Below are 18,314 nucleotides of genomic sequence, written 5' to 3'. Positions count from 1 at the left end.
CTGGGCGACGGGGAGGAACTAAATACCCGGAACGACCTTTGCGGGCCAGGACAGTCACCGCCCGGAGCCTATGTCTCCGCCCACCGGCCGCGTGGGCTCCGCCCCCGCCCCGCCAGCGAGGCCATCAGGTGATCGCGGGCCGCCGCGGTCACGTGGACGGGCCGGCGCGCCCCGAGCTGGCCATGGCGGCCGCGGTGTCCGGTGTGGTGAGGCGGGTGGAAGAGCTCGGGGACCTGGCACAGGCCCACATACAGCACCTTAGCGAAGCCGCGGGGGAAGACGGTGAGGGAGCGCCGCAGAGGGAGGCGGGCGGACGGTGGGGAGACCCGCGGGCCCGCCGCGCTCGCTGGCCAGAAGGCGCGGCCTGCGCTCCTAGGCGGGGTCCCTGGTCCTGGCCCTCCGAGGGCTGGCGCTTCTGAGCCGGCCCCCATTGGGCAGTCATTTACCCTCTCCTCTGAAGTCGCGCTGCCAAGGCAGCGGGCTTCATACGCCTTGAAACCCTTTCTGTTTACATCCGACCAGATGTGTAGTGTCGAATCTGCGCAAAGGCTAGACTCTGAGTAAAAGTACACACGGACGTTTTTCTGAATGCCTAACTGTTCCCAAATGAACTATGCTTTTTTTTTCATCCAGTAAATACAGAGAGGCGTGCATGACAGTTCACGTTCTCATTACTGCCTTGTAAATTTCCCCTTTGTGTTCAGTTCAAAATTCAGTTGTCAATAAACGGAATTTCAAACAGTTGCACTGGTGTAGTTGGGATGAGCTTCCCTCCACATCATCTCAGTCCTCGCCAAGCCTTGTGTATTCTGAGAAATGTCTGAGATGTTTCCTCGGGAGGAAAAAAAAATGGGATGCGAAACACATTGTTCTTTTGACATCGGAATCAGTTTGCTTTTTATAATTTCTCAGTTGCCATTGGTTCGGCAGTACTTCATTTGAATGTTGAGCCTTTATCGTGCACGAGCCTTAAAATTCTTGTAGCTAGACTCATACATTTTCCCAAGTGATTGAACACTTGGTATATTTATAGAGTCGGTTCTGCAATTAAATGGCCCACTTTCAATGAAGAACATTTGCTAGAGCATTTCTACGTTGGACAGTGTTCTTCAGTGTCCCACACACCACATTGAGGCTGTCTTTTGGTTTGTGGCAAGTGAAACAGGCTTCAGTAGTGACTGTTGCCTAGTCTATATACCGGTTTCTTTTAATTCTAGCTTTATTTGGATCATCCCAGAGCACAAATAATTTTTATTCACTTATTGCTGAACCCAACAGTCTTTCATAATTTTCTTTTGAAAGAATTCTGTGATCCTATGTAGAGGATACCTGGAAAGAAAAGTTCAGTGTTATATAGTTTTGGAGTCTTTATACATCTGAAATTTTACTTAAACCACAGCCATAGGTGTCCACTTTATGAGCTCCTAGTTAGTCTTGAAGTTAATTTTACCCGATATTTACTAATAGAACTTACATGTATTTAAATTATACTTGACCCTTTTCCATACGACAAAAACAAAACACATTGGAAACTTATCCTTTAGCCTAACATTTTTTTATTAAGTCGTCAGTATTGAGAGTTTCTATTCAAACTAGGTTATATAAGGCGCATCTTCATTCCACTTAAGAATGCTCTTTGTATTTGTGACCATTTTTTTTTCTCATTATTAGCAGTATGATACTGTCTTGTATGGAATTAGACCGTAAGAAGGATATTTTCCACAGATTATGTGAGTCACTTTTCTCTCTTTCCTTGCCAGTTTACTTTAAATATTTCTAGCTAAAGGGAATGTGTTTTTATGGACTTTTCTAGCTATGCCAGCACCACACCCCTCCTATGGTAATAGCTATAACATCTTGCTTCAGCAATGACTTGGTTCAATACAAGTCTCGGCATTTACTATAATCTTCTAAGCATGTCAGGAATGCAGCATTCCATACTATTTGGGTTCACAGTAGAATCTTGTGTTCTGAGTTGGTTGGTTGGTTCTTTTAGGCCAAGGAGAGATAGGAAGAGACCTAAGTAGATAGCATTCAGTGTAGGTGAATAATGATCTTACAGCAACAAAAATTCCTCTAAAGCTATAGTTTAGTTTTTTTTACTGGAGAAAACTAAAGGGTATTATGTAATTGCCAGCTGCCATACCTGATGGTGTTTTTATTCTAACACTGAATAACTTATCTCTTTATGTAACTGCAGAGGCTGGATCAGATGAGACCACACCAACTACTACACTGTCCACTGGCAAATGGTTAGGAATGGTCCCGTGTTTCAGATAAGAGGCCTAGAGACTTTAGTGTCTTGTACTGTGGTATATATATATACATTTTACTACTGAAGTGAAATTTGAGGGAGGATAGTGTCTTTGGGACTCACAAAGTCTGAAATCAGAAGTCAAGAAAATATGGTAGTGACGGGGAGATGGTGAAGGTTGGAAAGTTGGGTAAATTGTGATAAAGTGTATTGAAGTAGTAGAATATTTGTTTGTTGTTGGTTTTGTTTGTTTTTCTGTAGGTTTTGAAGGAATGAGGTAGTTTGCCCCATACCAAAATTTTAAAGGAATAAGATAGCCCTCTAGATTGTAATTGTAGCTATAGCAACTAAAAATGGAAGTATGTTAGAGTTGTTTACAGTCTGATATTTTCACAAAGATTTGGCCAATTAATCTTTTAGGAAACATTTGCAATTGCATTTATGAAATTACATGCATTCAGTGGAAGCTCTTTCTGCAAATTTGTGGATTTTGCATTCCCATAAAGGTTGTAAATTTATTAAGTATTTTGCGTATTTCTACATTGCAAAAAATATAATAAACTGAGAGCTACATAGATGGCTCAGAAGGTAAAGCATATGTTGTGTAGTGTGGTGAACTGCTGTAAATGTGAGTTGTAGCGGGCCACATGTAATCCCAGTGTCCTCCGGGTAAGTTGACCAGCTAGACCAGCAAAATCACACGCTCCTTGGATAAGTGAGAGGCCTTGCCTCAATATGTAAGGTGAGGAAAACATCTTTTTTATTGTTGTTATTGGTTTTTCAAGACAGGGTTTCTCTGTAGCTTTGGAGCCTGTCCTGGAACTAGCTCTTGTAGACCAGGCTGGCCTCGAACTCACAGAGATCCATCTGTCTTCTGAGTGCTGGGATTAAAGCCGTGTGCTACTACCACCTGGCTTGAGGAAGACTTCTTGATGTCAGTCTTTGCCCTCCATGTGCATCCTGCATGTGTGTGCTCGTGTGTAAACAAGCATACCTATGCATGTACACTACACACAACATACCAAGAAAGAGTGAACTGTATACTTAATTCCTTAGTAAAGTCTCTTAAGAATGCTATTTCTAAATTTAAGAAATAGCAACAGTGAATTTAAAAAAAAAAAACTTTAAGCCTTTGCTTTGAAGAATAAATTGATTTCATTGTGATTGGGTTTTATGTATGAAATACTTAATATTTTAGGTAAGAAATTGCTATCTTTCCACAGTATAGTTTCTTTATATCATTTCTGTTACATAGTACTTTTTTGTTTAAAATGCCCTTTGGATTTATGTAAAATAATCATGTTTTTATTACTTTCAGATCACTTTTTAATTCGGGCCTCTGCAGCTCTAGAAAAATTGAAACTCTTGTGTGGAGAAGAGCAAGAATGTTCAAATCCATCAAATCTTTTGGAACTGTACACACAGGTACTAACACAAACGTGATGTCTGGCTTTACTGAGGGTGTGTTAATGCACACATTCGTGTGGACGTGGAGACTTGTGGTCTTGTGTGTGTTCACGTGCAGATCAGAGGTTGATGTCAGGTGTTTTCTTCAGTCATGCTCCATCTTGATTTTTGAGACAAGGTCTCTCGTTGAACCATAACTTATGGATTCAACTGGGCCAGCTGGCCAGCCAGTGAGTGCCAGAGAAGTACTTTCTTAGCCTCCCCAGTGCTGGGATTACAGGTGCCCAATGCCAGGCTCAGCTTCTTACATGGGTGCTGAGGATCTAAACTCAGGTCCTAATGTTCGCATCAAATACTTCATTGACTGAGCCATCTTTCTCAGTCCCTGAACTCTGGCATTTTGATATCAGATTGTTTTATTTTTTTTTTGGTTTTTGGTTTTTCAAGACAGGGTTTCTCTGTGGTTTTGGAGCCTGTCCTGGAACTAGCTCTTGTAGACCAGGCTGGTCTCGAACTCACAGAGATCCGCCTGCCTCTGCCTCCCGAGTGCTGGGATTAAAGGCGTGCGCCACCACCGCCCGGTAAGATTGATTTTTTTAAATGCTAGGCTTCCAAAGGTTATATAAATAAATAAAATAAAATTTTATTTATAAACAAGTTTATAAATAAAATCAAATTAATTGTAAAGCATTGAATTTTGCTAAAAAGAAAAAAACTGCAGTTTGAAAGGAGTAAGATTCATTAGATACGTAAAGAAAAATGCTGTTATTAAAATAACTATTGATAACTAATCAGAATACTAGAAATTAATGCCTAATTTTCTTCCTTGGAATTCACCTTTTCTTAGGATGATTCTCACAGTAAACATGATTGCTGTGCTGTCATCATATGCATTTGTGACATTTTCCTGTTACTTTTTGCTTTCTGTCTTAGTTTGGGTTTCTATTGCTGCGAAGAGTTACCCTAACCACAACAACTTTTGTAAAAGAAAAACATTTAATTGGGGTGGCTTACAATTTCAGAGGTTTAGTCCATTATCACCATGGCAGGAGATGGTGGCATGCAGGCAGACATGGTATTGGAGAAGCTGAGGGACCTACACCGCTGACAACATGAAGTAGTCTGAGGACTGGGCATGGCTTGAGCACATATGAGAACTCAAAGTCTACCTCCACAGTGACACACTTCTTCCAACAAGGCCACATCTACTGTAATAAAGTCACACCTCCTAAGAGTACCACTCCCTATTGGGGCCATTTTCTTTCAAACAACTACACCTTCCTTTTGAGTGGTATATGCTTTCTTGGTCTTTCCAAACAAGCTGACATCTGAATGAACTGTATGCCATTATAGTAATTGATACTTGAATAGCACTTTATAGTTGGCAAAGTGCTTTCGTATGCCCTTCCTTGATTGCTAAGAGAGTAAAGATAAAGTAGTTATGAAAAATGGAGGACTTGGTTAAGTTTGGAAAGTGCACATTTGTAGCACTGTGCTTCTTCATAGGAGGTACATAGGAGTGTTACTGCCTCCAAGCATGACTGACTTAGCCTATAGTAGCTAAACCCTAAGAACTAACTTGGAAGTCTCTAGCTCTTCAGAAAACTTTTCACTCTTGTCTGCTATGGTGAGTATTCTGCTTGTCTTTCACATGAGGATCCTCTAAATACTGAACTTCCTCCAATACAGCAGAATATCTAGGGATACAGACTTAGATTTCCCATGCCTTGAACTCTGCTCATGGCTCTGATTCCTTAGCTTCCTCTGTAAGATGCTCGTGGCTCTGAATCAAGATTGTAAGAAGCTGATCTCTCTGCCCTTGGGGATAAGGCTTAGGCCTTATTACTTAGGTATCACAAATTGTGCTTGTAGTGTTTTATATGTTTTACATATTCATTTTACTCTTAAAGAAAGGAACTTTGAAAGGTACTGGCTTGTCCATGGTTAGTTTTGTGACCAGTAGAAAAACTACCACTGTAACCCAGTTTCCAGCAGATTAAAATAAGTAAGAGGACTAAGGAGTTTTAAGGTCTTACAGGCTGCTGGGGACTCAGTGTTAGAATTGCACACATTGATGGCATACTTCATTTATGTGGTGGCAGGGTGTATGCTCTCAAATACTGGTTGTATATTTGGGAACACAAATCCCCCAAAGATTCAGCATTAAAAAGTAGAATTAGACCATAAAACTTCAGGCATTTATAAATTATCCGGGAGTTATACAGATATGAGCAGCAAATAATAATTGATTACATTTTCATAATTATGACATGTTAATTGAAACATGAATCTTCATTTACTTCTTGAAACAGTAATCCTTTTGGTGCCTGAACATTTTGCTTCCTTTCAAATTTAAATACAGTGCTGACATGGTTGAGTGTCTAATAAAGGCTAAACACTTTGCTATCCTGTAAAGTTTCATCTCTTACATATACTTTTTTTTCTTGTTGTTTTAAGGCCATATTAGACATGACATATTTTGAGGAGAATAAGCTAGTAGATGAAGATTTTCCTGAAGACTCTTCTCCCCAGAAAGTAAAAGAGCTTCTCAGTTTTCTTTCAGAACCAGAAATTTTAGTTAAAGAAAACAATATGCATCCCAAGGTAAGTGCTGTGTACATGCAGATTATAACAGAACATTGTCACATTGTCTTTCTGCTGTTCTGCTCTTTTGTTTGTTTTTGTTTTTCAAGACAGGGTTTCTCTGTGTGGCTTTGGTATGCTCTTTAGACTATATTTTTGATGCTTGTGAATGTATCCTTGTTTTAAGTTAAGATTAAAAGAAAGAGGTTTGCTGAGCTTGGATTCACATGCTTTATTCCTGTCACTTGGGAGGCAGAGGCAAGGGGATCTGTGAGTTTGAGGCCAGCCTGGCCTACATAGTGAGTTCCAGGCCAGCCAAGACTATTTAGGAAGATCTTGTTTCAAAGTGGATGGGGAAGCCCGGCGGTGGTGGCGCACGCCTTTAATCCCAGCACTTGGGAGGCAGAGTCAGGTGGATCTCTGTGAGTTCGAGACCAGCCTGGTCTACAAGAGCTAGTTCCAGGACAGGCTCCAAAACCACAGAGAAACCCTGTCTCATTAAAAAAAAACAAACAAAGTGGATGGGGATTGGGGGAGAGGAGGTTAATACTCTAGACCATGATCAGAAAAGTGTATTTTATGAACTACTTTCAGAATATTTATATAATGGAATTTTTTTGTTTTGTTTTGTTTTTTTCAAGACAAGGTTTCTCTGTGGCTTTGGAGCCTGTCCTGGAACTAGCTCTGTAGACCAGGCTGGTCTCTAACTCACAGAGATCCGCCTGCCTCTGCCTCCCGAGTGCTGGGATTAAAGGCCTGCGCCACCATCGCCCGGCTATATAATGGAATTTTAATTGTATTGCATACAGAATCCTTTTCTAACACAGATATTTCCTTGTCGCCTTTACTTTTGCAGGCACTGTTTTTTGACAGTCATAAAATCTAATTGTCTTTATTGCCTTTTTTTTTCTTTAGAGTTTTGAGACAGAGTCTCACTGTGTAATACTGGCTGCCCTTGAACTCTGTAGACTAGGCTGGCCTTATACTCACAGAAATCCACCTGCCTCCACCTCCTAAGTACTGGAATAAAAACCATGTGCCACCACGCACAGTCCTTAATGTCTGTTTAAATCCTGACCCTGGTGAACATTGCCGCCTTTCTTACTGGCACTGATCCTTTGTTTTCTACATGTTCTTTTCACCATCTTTAGAAGTTTTTGCTTGCTCTTTGCCAGAACTCTCCTCTTCTTCATTGTAGAGACAGGCATTATCCAAGAATGTCTCCTTCATGCTTTGATGTCTCTGATCTGTCTCTGATGTCCTGTTCACATGCTTTGTTAACAGCCTTCTCTAGTTGGCCTTATGTATCTAGGTATCTAGTCCTGGGTTATCCCCCCCCCCCTTTTTAAACATGTATTTGTGGGTACAGTGTGTGCATGCTCATATACAGTTCATATACAGTACACGTATGGAGGTCAGAGGACGACTGGCAGGAGTCTGTTTTCTTCTTCCACCATATGGGCTCTGTGATTGAATTCAGGTTTCAAGTCGTGGCAACAAGTACCATTACCTGCTGAGCCTTCTTGCTGGCCCTGCTGGATACTATTTCAAGTAAATGATTTCTTGTATTTATGTGCCTGTTGACCGTCTATCTAAATACCTTCTTGGGTTTATGTATTCATTAGGACAGGCTTTCTGGTAGAGCAATAACCCCAAGATTTAAAGGCCATACCACTATAAACATTTTGGTTTATTTAAGTTATTTTTTCATATATAGCTTTTCACTATTCTAGCAAATTAATTCTTATTCTTTTCTGTAGTTCCTATTTCTTTCTAGAAAAATAGATATTGTCTTGACTCAAAGTCTTCCTAAAAAGGGTATCTTTTTAATGAGAATGGATTTTGCATTTTTCCAAGTAATAGTAGGGGATTTTCTACTATCATATTTCAACTTAATTTTTAATACTACTTGAAATTAAAGAGTTATTTTGCTGTATATATACCAACAGATGACAATATTTCTACTTAATATATACAGCAAAATAACTCTTTAATTTCAACTTAATTTTTAATACTACTTGAAATTAAAGAGTTATTTTGCTGTATATATACCAACAGATGACAATATTTCTACTTAATTCAAGCATAAGCATTTCTCTGTAACCTAATCTGGACACATTCTGTGAAATGAGAATGCTTTTAGTTGCTTAATTTTCTTTAGAAGTTTGATTTTGTAAATGTATGGCTTTTTTGTGGATATGCCTTTTGTGTTTCTTTTCAGCTGTGCGATTTGCTTGGGGATGAGCTACTGGAATGCCTCTCTTGGAGACGAGGAGCCCTGTTATATATGTACTGTCACTCTCTAACTAAGAGAAGGGAGTGGCTCCTGAGAAAATCTAACTTGCTCCAGAAGGTAAGAAACAATTTCATTTATGATTTTGATTGTTAGCTTTACAGACTTTAGAACATTTTATAATAACAGTACTGAAATCAGAGATTCTGGGCTAGTAGACCTACATTTTATAACAGTAGTGAAATCAGAGGTTCTGGGCTAGTAGACCTACATTTTAGGTTCACAGGCTGTGCTCTTGGGATTTCTGTAAAGACTAAGATGACACATGAAAGAACAGCATTTGAAGACTACTACATGTGTTTCTCAGGTTCTTGAGTTTTAATTTTGTTTGAATATAAGATAAAGCTGTTAATTTCTAAATATTTTCTTTGGTGAAAGAAGTTTTGTTTTGTGTGTCTCTTTGTAAGCAAGGTAATCCTGAGAAGCCTGTAGGACTCTGCTCCTAAAACAATATGACACTATCTGTTCTAACAATTTTTATTCCAAAGACATGAATCTTAGTATTGTGTCCCTAAGAATTCCAGCTCAGTCTAAATGTACCCATAGTTTGCATAGTCTTGGAAATGGGAAGCCATACTTTTAGGTAGAAAAAATTAGTTATATCTGAATCATAAAACGAGCTAAAATATAGTTCACTATATTTCAATATATAGTTCAATGTAGGATACTTGTCTAGCATTCATGATGCCCTAGGTTAAGTACCAAGTACTGCAAAACAAACAAAACTCCGTATTTATTTTTAAAGGTTTTTTGAATTCATGTTTACAACTAAATTCATCCTTTGATAACATTTTTTTAATAACTGCATTGCTGCAGCTTGTGTTTGTGGTTGATATTTCCTCCTTGTTCCATACTCATTATTTGGGAGGGTTTACTTAGATTGCAATAGTCTCAGGGTGATAAGTCTTTATGCCATTGGAATATCATAGTAATTATATGTACTTCTGTATCGGTCCATTTATCCATGAGTAAAGAATGAGGCAGAAAGTACTTGTTTATAGTTCTGTGCATAATGCTGTAATTTATTTGATTTCTTTATTTAGTACCTTGTTGATGGGATCAATTACTTGCTGCAGATGCTAAATTATCGATGCCCTATCCAGTTAAATGAAGGTGTTTCTTTCCAAGACCTAGACACAGCTAAATTACTGAGTACAGGTAAGGTGATTTCTTGTTAACATTTCTAAGTGAAGTTTTCTTTTTTTTTTTTTTAAGATTTTAGAAAGCTTGCTAACTACTCTCATTGAAATTTCATACAAGATTTAAAATGAATGCAAGAACTACAGTTTTTTTCATATAATGTAGAAAAACACTTAAAACATGTTTAGTTTTAGCTACATGTATTGGCACAAGTCTTTATAAAAATCCCAGTACTCAAGAAGCAAAGGCATAAGAAATTGTGAGTTCAAGATCAGCTTGTTCTGTATAGTGAGTTCCAGGACAGTCAGAGTTACATAGTAAGATGTGAGGGGTGTGTGTGTGTGTGTGTGTGTGTGTGTGTGTGTGTGTGTGTGTAGTTTTGCTTTTATTCATGTGTTCATGTGTGAGTGAATTTATGTGCATATATGTAGGTACCCATGGAGGTCAACAGGATGCAGAACCTGTAGTTAATTTAGAAGAGTTAATGTATCATGTTACTTTTGTTTTGACAAGAACTAGATTTGGCTATTAATATCATACTAGAAGTAAGTTTTAAAGGATACAGACTTTTAGGGCTTTTTATGTGCTAATTGTACTTGATAGGTAGAAATTGCTTTACACATAGAAAATATAATGTGGCCGGGCGGTGGTGGCGCATGCCTTTAATCCCAGCACTCGGGAGGCAGAGGCAGGCGGATCTCTGTGAGTTCGAGACCAGCCTGGTCTACAGAGCTAGTTCCAGGACAGGCTCCAAAGCCACAGAGAAACCCTGTCTCGAAAAACCAAAAAAAAAAAAAATATATATATAATGTATATTCCTACTACTCCTGGTCTACCTAGATCTCTTATTCTAAGTCTAATTTGTCTTTATAACAAATTAACATGCTTTGACCTTAAATATTTAATTGCAAAATTTCTGGGAATAATGTTAAAGGAATAGTCATCTTTTGATGGAAATTGTCCTGGTATTCTTTTTTACTAGTGATACAAAGCAACTTGGATATCTTTAGCATCTGTGATAGTTTAGAATTGTATGGCCTACCAAACACATGATAATACATAAGACTGTTAGTGTACTCAAATATAAGATGTATTATAACAATATAGTTATATCACTGATCCTAGAGCATCCTTCAAAATAAACTTTGTGTTCATGGATTCAGTTCAGAAAATTTATGAGAGTTCTGAAGTTATGTACAGAATTTAGGCTATAATCTAGAAGGGTTCCACCAGTGAAATTAATTCTCAAAGAAGGTCCTAAAGAGGCCTCATAGAAATGTTAAGAATAACTAAATCGTTATTTAAAATATTATTTGACAATACTCTGCTTTGTTTGGGGAATTTCTTATCTAGGTAAAAGACACAGCATTGATTTAGTTAGAATTGTGCTAGTGATAGTGGGCTTTTCTGAGCATTAGTAAATGGTATGAAAAATGTTTATTGCTAAAGACATTATGAGTTTTTCAATAGCTGATGTTGCTTTCTATAAACTTAACTCTAATTTCAAAATAAATGACCTTCCCAGGAATATTTAGTGATATTCATGTGCTGGCTATGATGTACAGCGGAGAAATGTGCTACTGGGGATTAAAGCATTGCACAGATCTACAGTCAGAAAATAATGAAGTTGATACTGATGTTTTTGGAGCAAGTTGCACCACACACAAAGAGCCTTTGGATTTCCGAGAAGTAGGAGAAAAAATTTTGAAGAAGTATGTGTCGGTGTGTGAAGGACCTCTGAAAGAGCAGGAGTGGAACACTGCGAATGCTAAGCAGATCCTGAGCTTCTTTCAGCAGCGCTGTAGCTAGGTGTTCATCTGTCCTCACTGCTTGGAAGAAGATGGGTGAGATGGAAAAGAAGGCTTCAGGAGAGGCGATGTCTACACTGATCCTAAGTATATACACTACGTAGAGATGCCCAGCATGGCTACCCTTCTCTAATGCTATCACCATTCATTGTATAGTCCTAAATCTGTGAAAAAGTAGTCTTTCCTTTCTGAAATAGCATATATGTTATTCTAACTGAACTGAACTGCATACAATCCTGCCACTGGTGAGGAGGACCCCAGTTATATTTCACTGTGGTAAAATATATGTAACACAAATCTGCATACTTCAAAGATGAAAATCAGTTTTCTCCTTGTTTCAGATATATAGATCAGTATAAATGTAGGCAATTAAAAGATTAAACTATATTTAGATTTCATTTCCAGTAATCTAAATGGCAAAAGATTTTAGGAATGAACCATTGTATTTATTTTGCCATGTATTACTAATACTTAAATTATTGACTTAGCTACTTTATAAATTATTTTTCTTATTTTGTTTAAAACAAAAACTGCATGGTTTCTCCAATAATGAAGATAAAAATCAGTGTAAATGATTCTATCAGTTCAGATGCTTTTAGGGCACATCTTTGCATATAATGAACTTTACATATGTTTTGCCTTTATTAGGATTGAAATGCTGATGGTCAGAGAGCCTAGTTTGCTGTCTTGCTCACCAACTTTCTGCCTACCTCAACTTCTGTTGTCTTGGGATAGTCTGTATGATGATCCCTTCTGATACACTAGACTTCTGTCCCAATGACATCTTTACATTCCAGTAATTTCTGCTCCTGCACCTTGTGCATTAGCCATACTCAGTTTCTCTTTCTAAAATCTTAAGTTTCAGTAACTGATAACAATTCTCCGCTTTTCAGCTTTTAAAATTTCCTTGTTTTTATTGGTTTCTCTCTATTTTTATTCTACAGCTTTTATCCTTTTTACAGGTTTCTTTCTTGACTGTTCTTCTGACTCTTAGTGAGCCTCTTTCATGCTTTCTTTGCCCTGCATTTCATGGGACGTCATCTGAACTACTCTCCCCCATTGTTTCCTCTTCTGTCTTAGCTGGCTTTCAACACTGTATTAATCCTCCATCAGCTGTTTATTCTTAGGAGACTTAGTTATGTGGAAGACATGTAGTCTTTCAGAGTGTGTTTCTACATGCGTGACTTCACTTAGAAGAACGTTGACTGTAAGCAACGAAGGTGCCTGTTCTTCCCCCCTGTGGTAGAGTCAAATTCATTAGTCACCTCTACTGTTGTTCTTTTAAATTCTGAAGGGGTCAACTTATATTTACTCATTTTTCTGTTTTAAAGAAAAATAGGTTGCCTATTTTTTGATGACCAGTCTTTTCTAGTTCCTTGTTTTCTTGTTGTTTCTCACTTTCTGTCTTCATGTAAGTTCTGTTCTTCTTTCTCTTTCTTGCTTTTTACTCCAAATGCTCATGCTAAAGAATATCTTTCACAGCCGTTTGGCTTGCAGTGCCCATAATATCAGGCTGATTTCCCTGCCAGGAACTTGAGCCCCAGTCTCCTTGCTTCCTCTGAAGTTTATTTCTAACTGCCTATTAAATACTGACTGCACAGTAATTTTAAGTTCAGTATGAGCAAAAGACAGATACTTCATTTTTAATGGAAAATCTTCTCTGCTTCACCCCTCCCCCCACAGTTTTGTGTAGTTTTTCAGGAAGAGAAACAGAAGGTTTACCTTCCCAGCCTCATTTCTATACTCACTCTGATTTGTCTTCTAGATCAACATTTTTTCAAACATCAAAATTACAGGCTCCTTTTTGATTAACAAAATTCTGAATAGGCAATGGTAGCTAGGGGAGATTCCTCCATCCCTGCTTCAACTCCTGGCATATCTTTATAAAACCAAGATTTTTATGTTTCCTAACATTTTAGCAAGTTTTATTATGAAAATACTTTGGCTTTCTAAAATTAAATAATCTTTAATGTGATTTTTAGAAGCACAGACTTTTTCAGTGGGTCATAGTCAATTAATCAAGTTCTTCCAGTACTTTCCCAATGCACTTATGTGTTTCAGCCTCAGTACCTTTGTAGACACCATTATTTCCAGGCCTTTCTTTGTGGTCAGGTAAATAATTTACTTGTATGATGTACTTTTAGTAATACTGTGTCCAGAGGCTGTTTTCAGCCCTGTCCAATAGAAATTAGATATTCCTTCATATTTTCTGTCTTCCTTTTCCCACATTACCACAGCACAATGTGTTGTAATTATTTTTCTTACTATTAAATGAACTCCATATCTTAAAATTTTACCTTTGCACATACTGTTCATTGCATGGTAGGTAGTTATGTTTTTTGAATTAATGAGGCATGATTTGAAATGCCAAATTTTGCACAAAAGCGTTGCTGCTATTGCATTCCAAACTGCCATGCCCTCTATACCAGTGGTTCATACATCAAAAAGGAAAATATATTCCTCAGAAGAGTAAAGTGTTACTTGGATACTAAACCTGAGAAAACAAGACCTTGTCTTCAGAAGCTGAGAACTTCATGTTTTGCCTTTATTACCTTTGTGGACTCACTGGTTGGTACAATTATGAGGGTATTCTTGGGTGCTTTTGTATAATTTACTCCCTCCCCAAACAATTGGAGAACAATTTGTAGACCATAATAGTTGCAGTACTTTTTACTGTGGTATTATAAATGAACAACACATTTTGTATTCATTTAATCTTGATGCGTAAATTCTTTTATGTAGAATGAAGTAACCTCAAAATACCAAATATTCCACATATGGACAATAGTTAAGCCTCCAATCGATTTTTTTCAACAACTGTTGTATGCCTACTACATGCCATGTCTTGTCTAGGCACCAAGGATATAGCTTTGGAAACACTATCATCCATCAGTGGATGAGGAATATACAGCATGTCAAGGGATAATGCTATTGAGCATGATGTAGGGTGTAAGGGACAAGTGTGACTTGGAGATGGGTGCTGTTTATTTAGAGTGATGAGAACGGCACATCTAAGCACCTGTCTTCAATTTCCATCCTGTTATTTAGATACCTTGTATATTCAGTACTCTCAAAGATTTTCTTAGGGAAGTCACCCCCTACAACCTTCTCACTTTTGCTGCATTGAATGGACTTCTTTTTTTTTTTTTTGTTTGTTTTTCGAGACAGGGTTTCTCTATAGCTTTGGAGCCTTTCCTGGAACTCCCTTTGTAGACCAGGCTGGCCTCGAACTCACAGAGATCCTCCTGCCTCTGCCTCCCAAGTGCTGGGATTAAAGGCGTGCGCCACCACCGCCCGGCTTGAATGGACTTCTTATCAGTGGCATTCCTAATGTCTACTGCCTAAAGGCCTTGGCATTTTATTCATTCCAAGTAGTTCCCTACTCCCTTCCAGTTCCCTTTTCTGTCTTCTGTAAGGTTCCTATATCTGTCCACAGAAGCCAAACTCTGTAGTTTCTTTAATATCACTTCCCTATATATTTAAAACACAATATGAGGTAACATAGTTTGGGAATATTACATTAAGAGGTACTTAATATGTCACAATTAATGTATACATTATATATTCATGCTGATGTTCAGTGGGTTTTGTTTTCCTACTTCTAGTGAAAAATCACTTTATCTTTAGTTGGAATTCGCTGCTGTTTACTAAGATGTAAAATGTTATAGATTTTCCCACAATCCTTAAATGTTTATCCTTAAATGTATGAATTTTCTGATATGGATCGGGCTGTGAGACTTGAATGTGAGTTTGAGTCCAGCCTGGTCTACAAAGGAAGTTTCAGGACAGCTAGGGCTATTACACAGAAACCCTGTGTCATAAAACAAAAACAACAACAACAAAAAGACTAAGAGACTGTCTCTTACTATGTTTATAGGCTTTTTGGCTACTGTGTATTATTTGGTGTTAAGGCACATATGGCATTCCCTTGTCTTTTGCATACAGTAGAGTGAGGTAAGAGTCATGACTAAAAGCCCACCATAAAGTTACATTCCTAGTGTTACAGCCTTGCCGTCAGTGCTCTGATCTTCATCAAAATGTATGAGCTGTGTGTGAAGTTGTTGTCTGACTTATCTTCATGACACTTTAAAAACCCACTGCTACTAACATGGTCTACTTTAGATTGCTTGTATCCTTGGTCCATCTTTTAGGGTCCCTTTTGTAACTATGAGGATAACCCATCTGCCACAGAATCCAGGATTCCATAGTTCTCTAGTATTACTTATCCTGAGTTCTTTTAATATAAAATGAAATACATTATGGAAGTATTATATTAACATAAGCTTAATATAGCCGGAATTAAAAGTATTCATTATATACTTATGCTGGTGTTGAGTAGTTTTGTTTTTGCAACTTTTAGTGACATTTTCCAACTACAGTGTTTTGGAACATGATTAATAAAATAAAACCACATTCCTGTACTTGTTTCTTGTTTTGTTTTATATTTTATTCTTGCATCAGAATAAAAACATTTCCTCTCAGTTTGCTGTCCTGATTTTTGAATGCTTTTTTTCTGGTCCTAATAACTTGCAGACAGGTTAGCATAATGATTCAGATAGTGAGTTGTGGAGCTAGAAGGCCTGAATTAATTCACAGCCCTGCCATCCTAACTATAATCCTATATAAATTACTAAGTCTTTTTGGCTTTTAATATTCTATGTCTTTTTATTATTTTTAAGTATGTTTAAATGGTGCATTTCTGTGCTCATGGCCCTCAGAGGCTAGAGGCTTCAGATATCTGGAGCTAGAGTTTCAGGTGACATGAGTCAACTGGGGTGGGTGTTAGGATTCCAACTTCCATCCTCTGCAAGAGCAGGAGGAACTCCTAACCACTGATCCACCTCTCCAGTCCATTAATCTTACTTTCCACAAATATATTTCTATAAGGAATCTGAATTCTCATTCAATAGATAATTCACATTTCCTTGTAATACAAGAGCAGTGGCATTTTGTTTCTTCATGCTTAACTGACTTAGTTTCTCATGCTAATTTTCTTTCTATGAAAATAAAACAACGTAGGGAGGAGAAATGCCTTATAAGTAATTCTTACCTTTTCCTGATGACCCGAGCCTATGCTTGACCTATTTGCTAGCAATGGCGTATGGAAAAATTATTTTAAATTTAGATTCTCACAGAGCCCCAATTGCCCGGTCGTCAAGCTTTGTTGAACTTCTTGTCATTCAGATCCTCAGCTACTACTTTCTGAATGATGGGCCCTATTGCAAAGCATTTATGGTCTACTATTGAGCAGTAAGTACTGTTCCATGTGCCATATATTATTAATTCTCCACTGTTTTAATATTTATATACTGGTGACTTTCTGGTAGCCTAGTATGTTCTTTAAAGGTTTAATGTTTATAAAGATGTGGATCTCGCCTTCTACTTTGAAGATTAAAAAATGGGATTAATTTTTAAATATCCTATGGATTAGATATAAGAGAACATTTTGACAATAGAGGTTAAGCCAATTGTATATGCAGATAATAAAATTTAAATGTTTTCACAAAAACAATATAGCTGGGTATCGTGGAGTGGTAAGCACTTACCGGTTGACAAATTTAGATTGAGATAGTCTATTTGAAAATATCTGATACATGCTACCAAGTGTCTTTCCTAAAGGAACCATATCCAGGGCTATATAATATAGTCTACCTCCTTTTAAAAAAGATTAAAGTGAGCAGAATAGACATGGCTTCCAAAAGACTAAAAATTCACTTGTTGCTTTTAAGAATACCACATTGTTTTCCTATCAAATTTTCTTTCATCGATCATTGAACAAATTTTTAGTGTACTTAAATTTTTGTAGTGAACTTAAGACGCCATTTTGGTATAAAGTATCTAATGATTGGGCTATTTTTTGAGGCAAAATAACAACTCTTACGTAAACAAAATATGAGTGGCCACGGCCAGAGAGTACTCAAGTTACCTTGAATGGCACACTGAGTTGCGGAAGCAAGCAGTTCACAAGAACAAAGGCCATATATGAAATACATTTACCACCTACATTCATGGCAGCATTATGTACCCAGCCTAGATGAAATTGGGTAAATCTCTGGATTTCAGATGTTACATTATTTACTTTAAGAATAGGTAAAGGGGGCTGGAGAGATGACGGCTCAGCAATTAAGAGCATGTACTGTTCTTACGTGGACCTGAGTGGGTGGCACACAGCTGCAAGTTCCAGACCCAGGATCCTGCGACTCATGCAGATACTCACAAAACTATACTTAAATTAAAATCTTAAAACATTTGTAAAGGCTAGATGTTTCCTAGCTTCCTAACCACAAGTTTTACCTAATACTCCTGAGAAGGTTAGACCGAATACAGTGATTGAAGGTAAGGCGCTATTAAAGGACATTACTGAGGCAGTTTTGGCTCTCCAGCCGCAAGACTCTTTCTCCAAAGCAGGATGTGCTAGTCAGTCAATGTCACATATCCTGCAATATCTTTAATACAGATATGGCTTCTTGGAGAACTTTAGTTCCGCAGCCTCCTGATAGTCTCTGTAGGCTCAGTTTTTACGAAGCTCCAAGAAATTGGTAAATTGGTGATTCCAAGACACGGATGCACAGCCCACTTATACCTAATTCTTAAGGAGAAGCAAGTGTAATTAGGACCAATATCACAGAGAAGGGTAGCTATTGAACAAACCATCGCTCCTAGGTCCTTGCAGTGAATAGAGCCAGGAGCCAGAGATCAAGTGTGTGCGTGTGCGTGTGTGTGTGTGTGTGTGATATAGTATAGTCTGGGGTAAGGAGGTAGGGCAGAGGGGGCAGTCGGTGTGTGTGTGGGGGGTGTGTGTGTTATAGTATAGTCTGGGGTAAGGAGG

General features: G+C 38.0%; 1 protein-coding gene across 1 annotated transcript; it reads left to right on the top strand.

The window, feature by feature from the left end:
• The first annotated feature begins 140 nt into the window (after nucleotides 1-140).
• On the top strand, nucleotides 141-15,966 carry C19H5orf51 (chromosome 19 C5orf51 homolog). The gene is made up of 6 exons (XM_005356577.2): nucleotides 141-282; nucleotides 3,573-3,679; nucleotides 6,119-6,265; nucleotides 8,466-8,597; nucleotides 9,581-9,695; nucleotides 11,203-15,966. Exons 1-6 carry the CDS (start codon nucleotides 183-185, stop codon nucleotides 11,484-11,486), a joined length of 885 nt encoding a protein of 294 aa, XP_005356634.1. The 5' UTR covers nucleotides 141-182; the 3' UTR covers nucleotides 11,487-15,966.
• The last annotated feature ends 2,348 nt before the right edge of the window (nucleotides 15,967-18,314 follow it).

This window comes from Microtus ochrogaster, chromosome 19 (genome assembly GCF_000317375.1).
Source record: "Microtus ochrogaster isolate Prairie Vole_2 chromosome 19, MicOch1.0, whole genome shotgun sequence".
In the NCBI taxonomy this organism is placed as follows: Eukaryota; Metazoa; Chordata; class Mammalia; order Rodentia; family Cricetidae; genus Microtus; species Microtus ochrogaster.
This window is presented reverse-complemented; position numbering and strand designations above follow the sequence as displayed.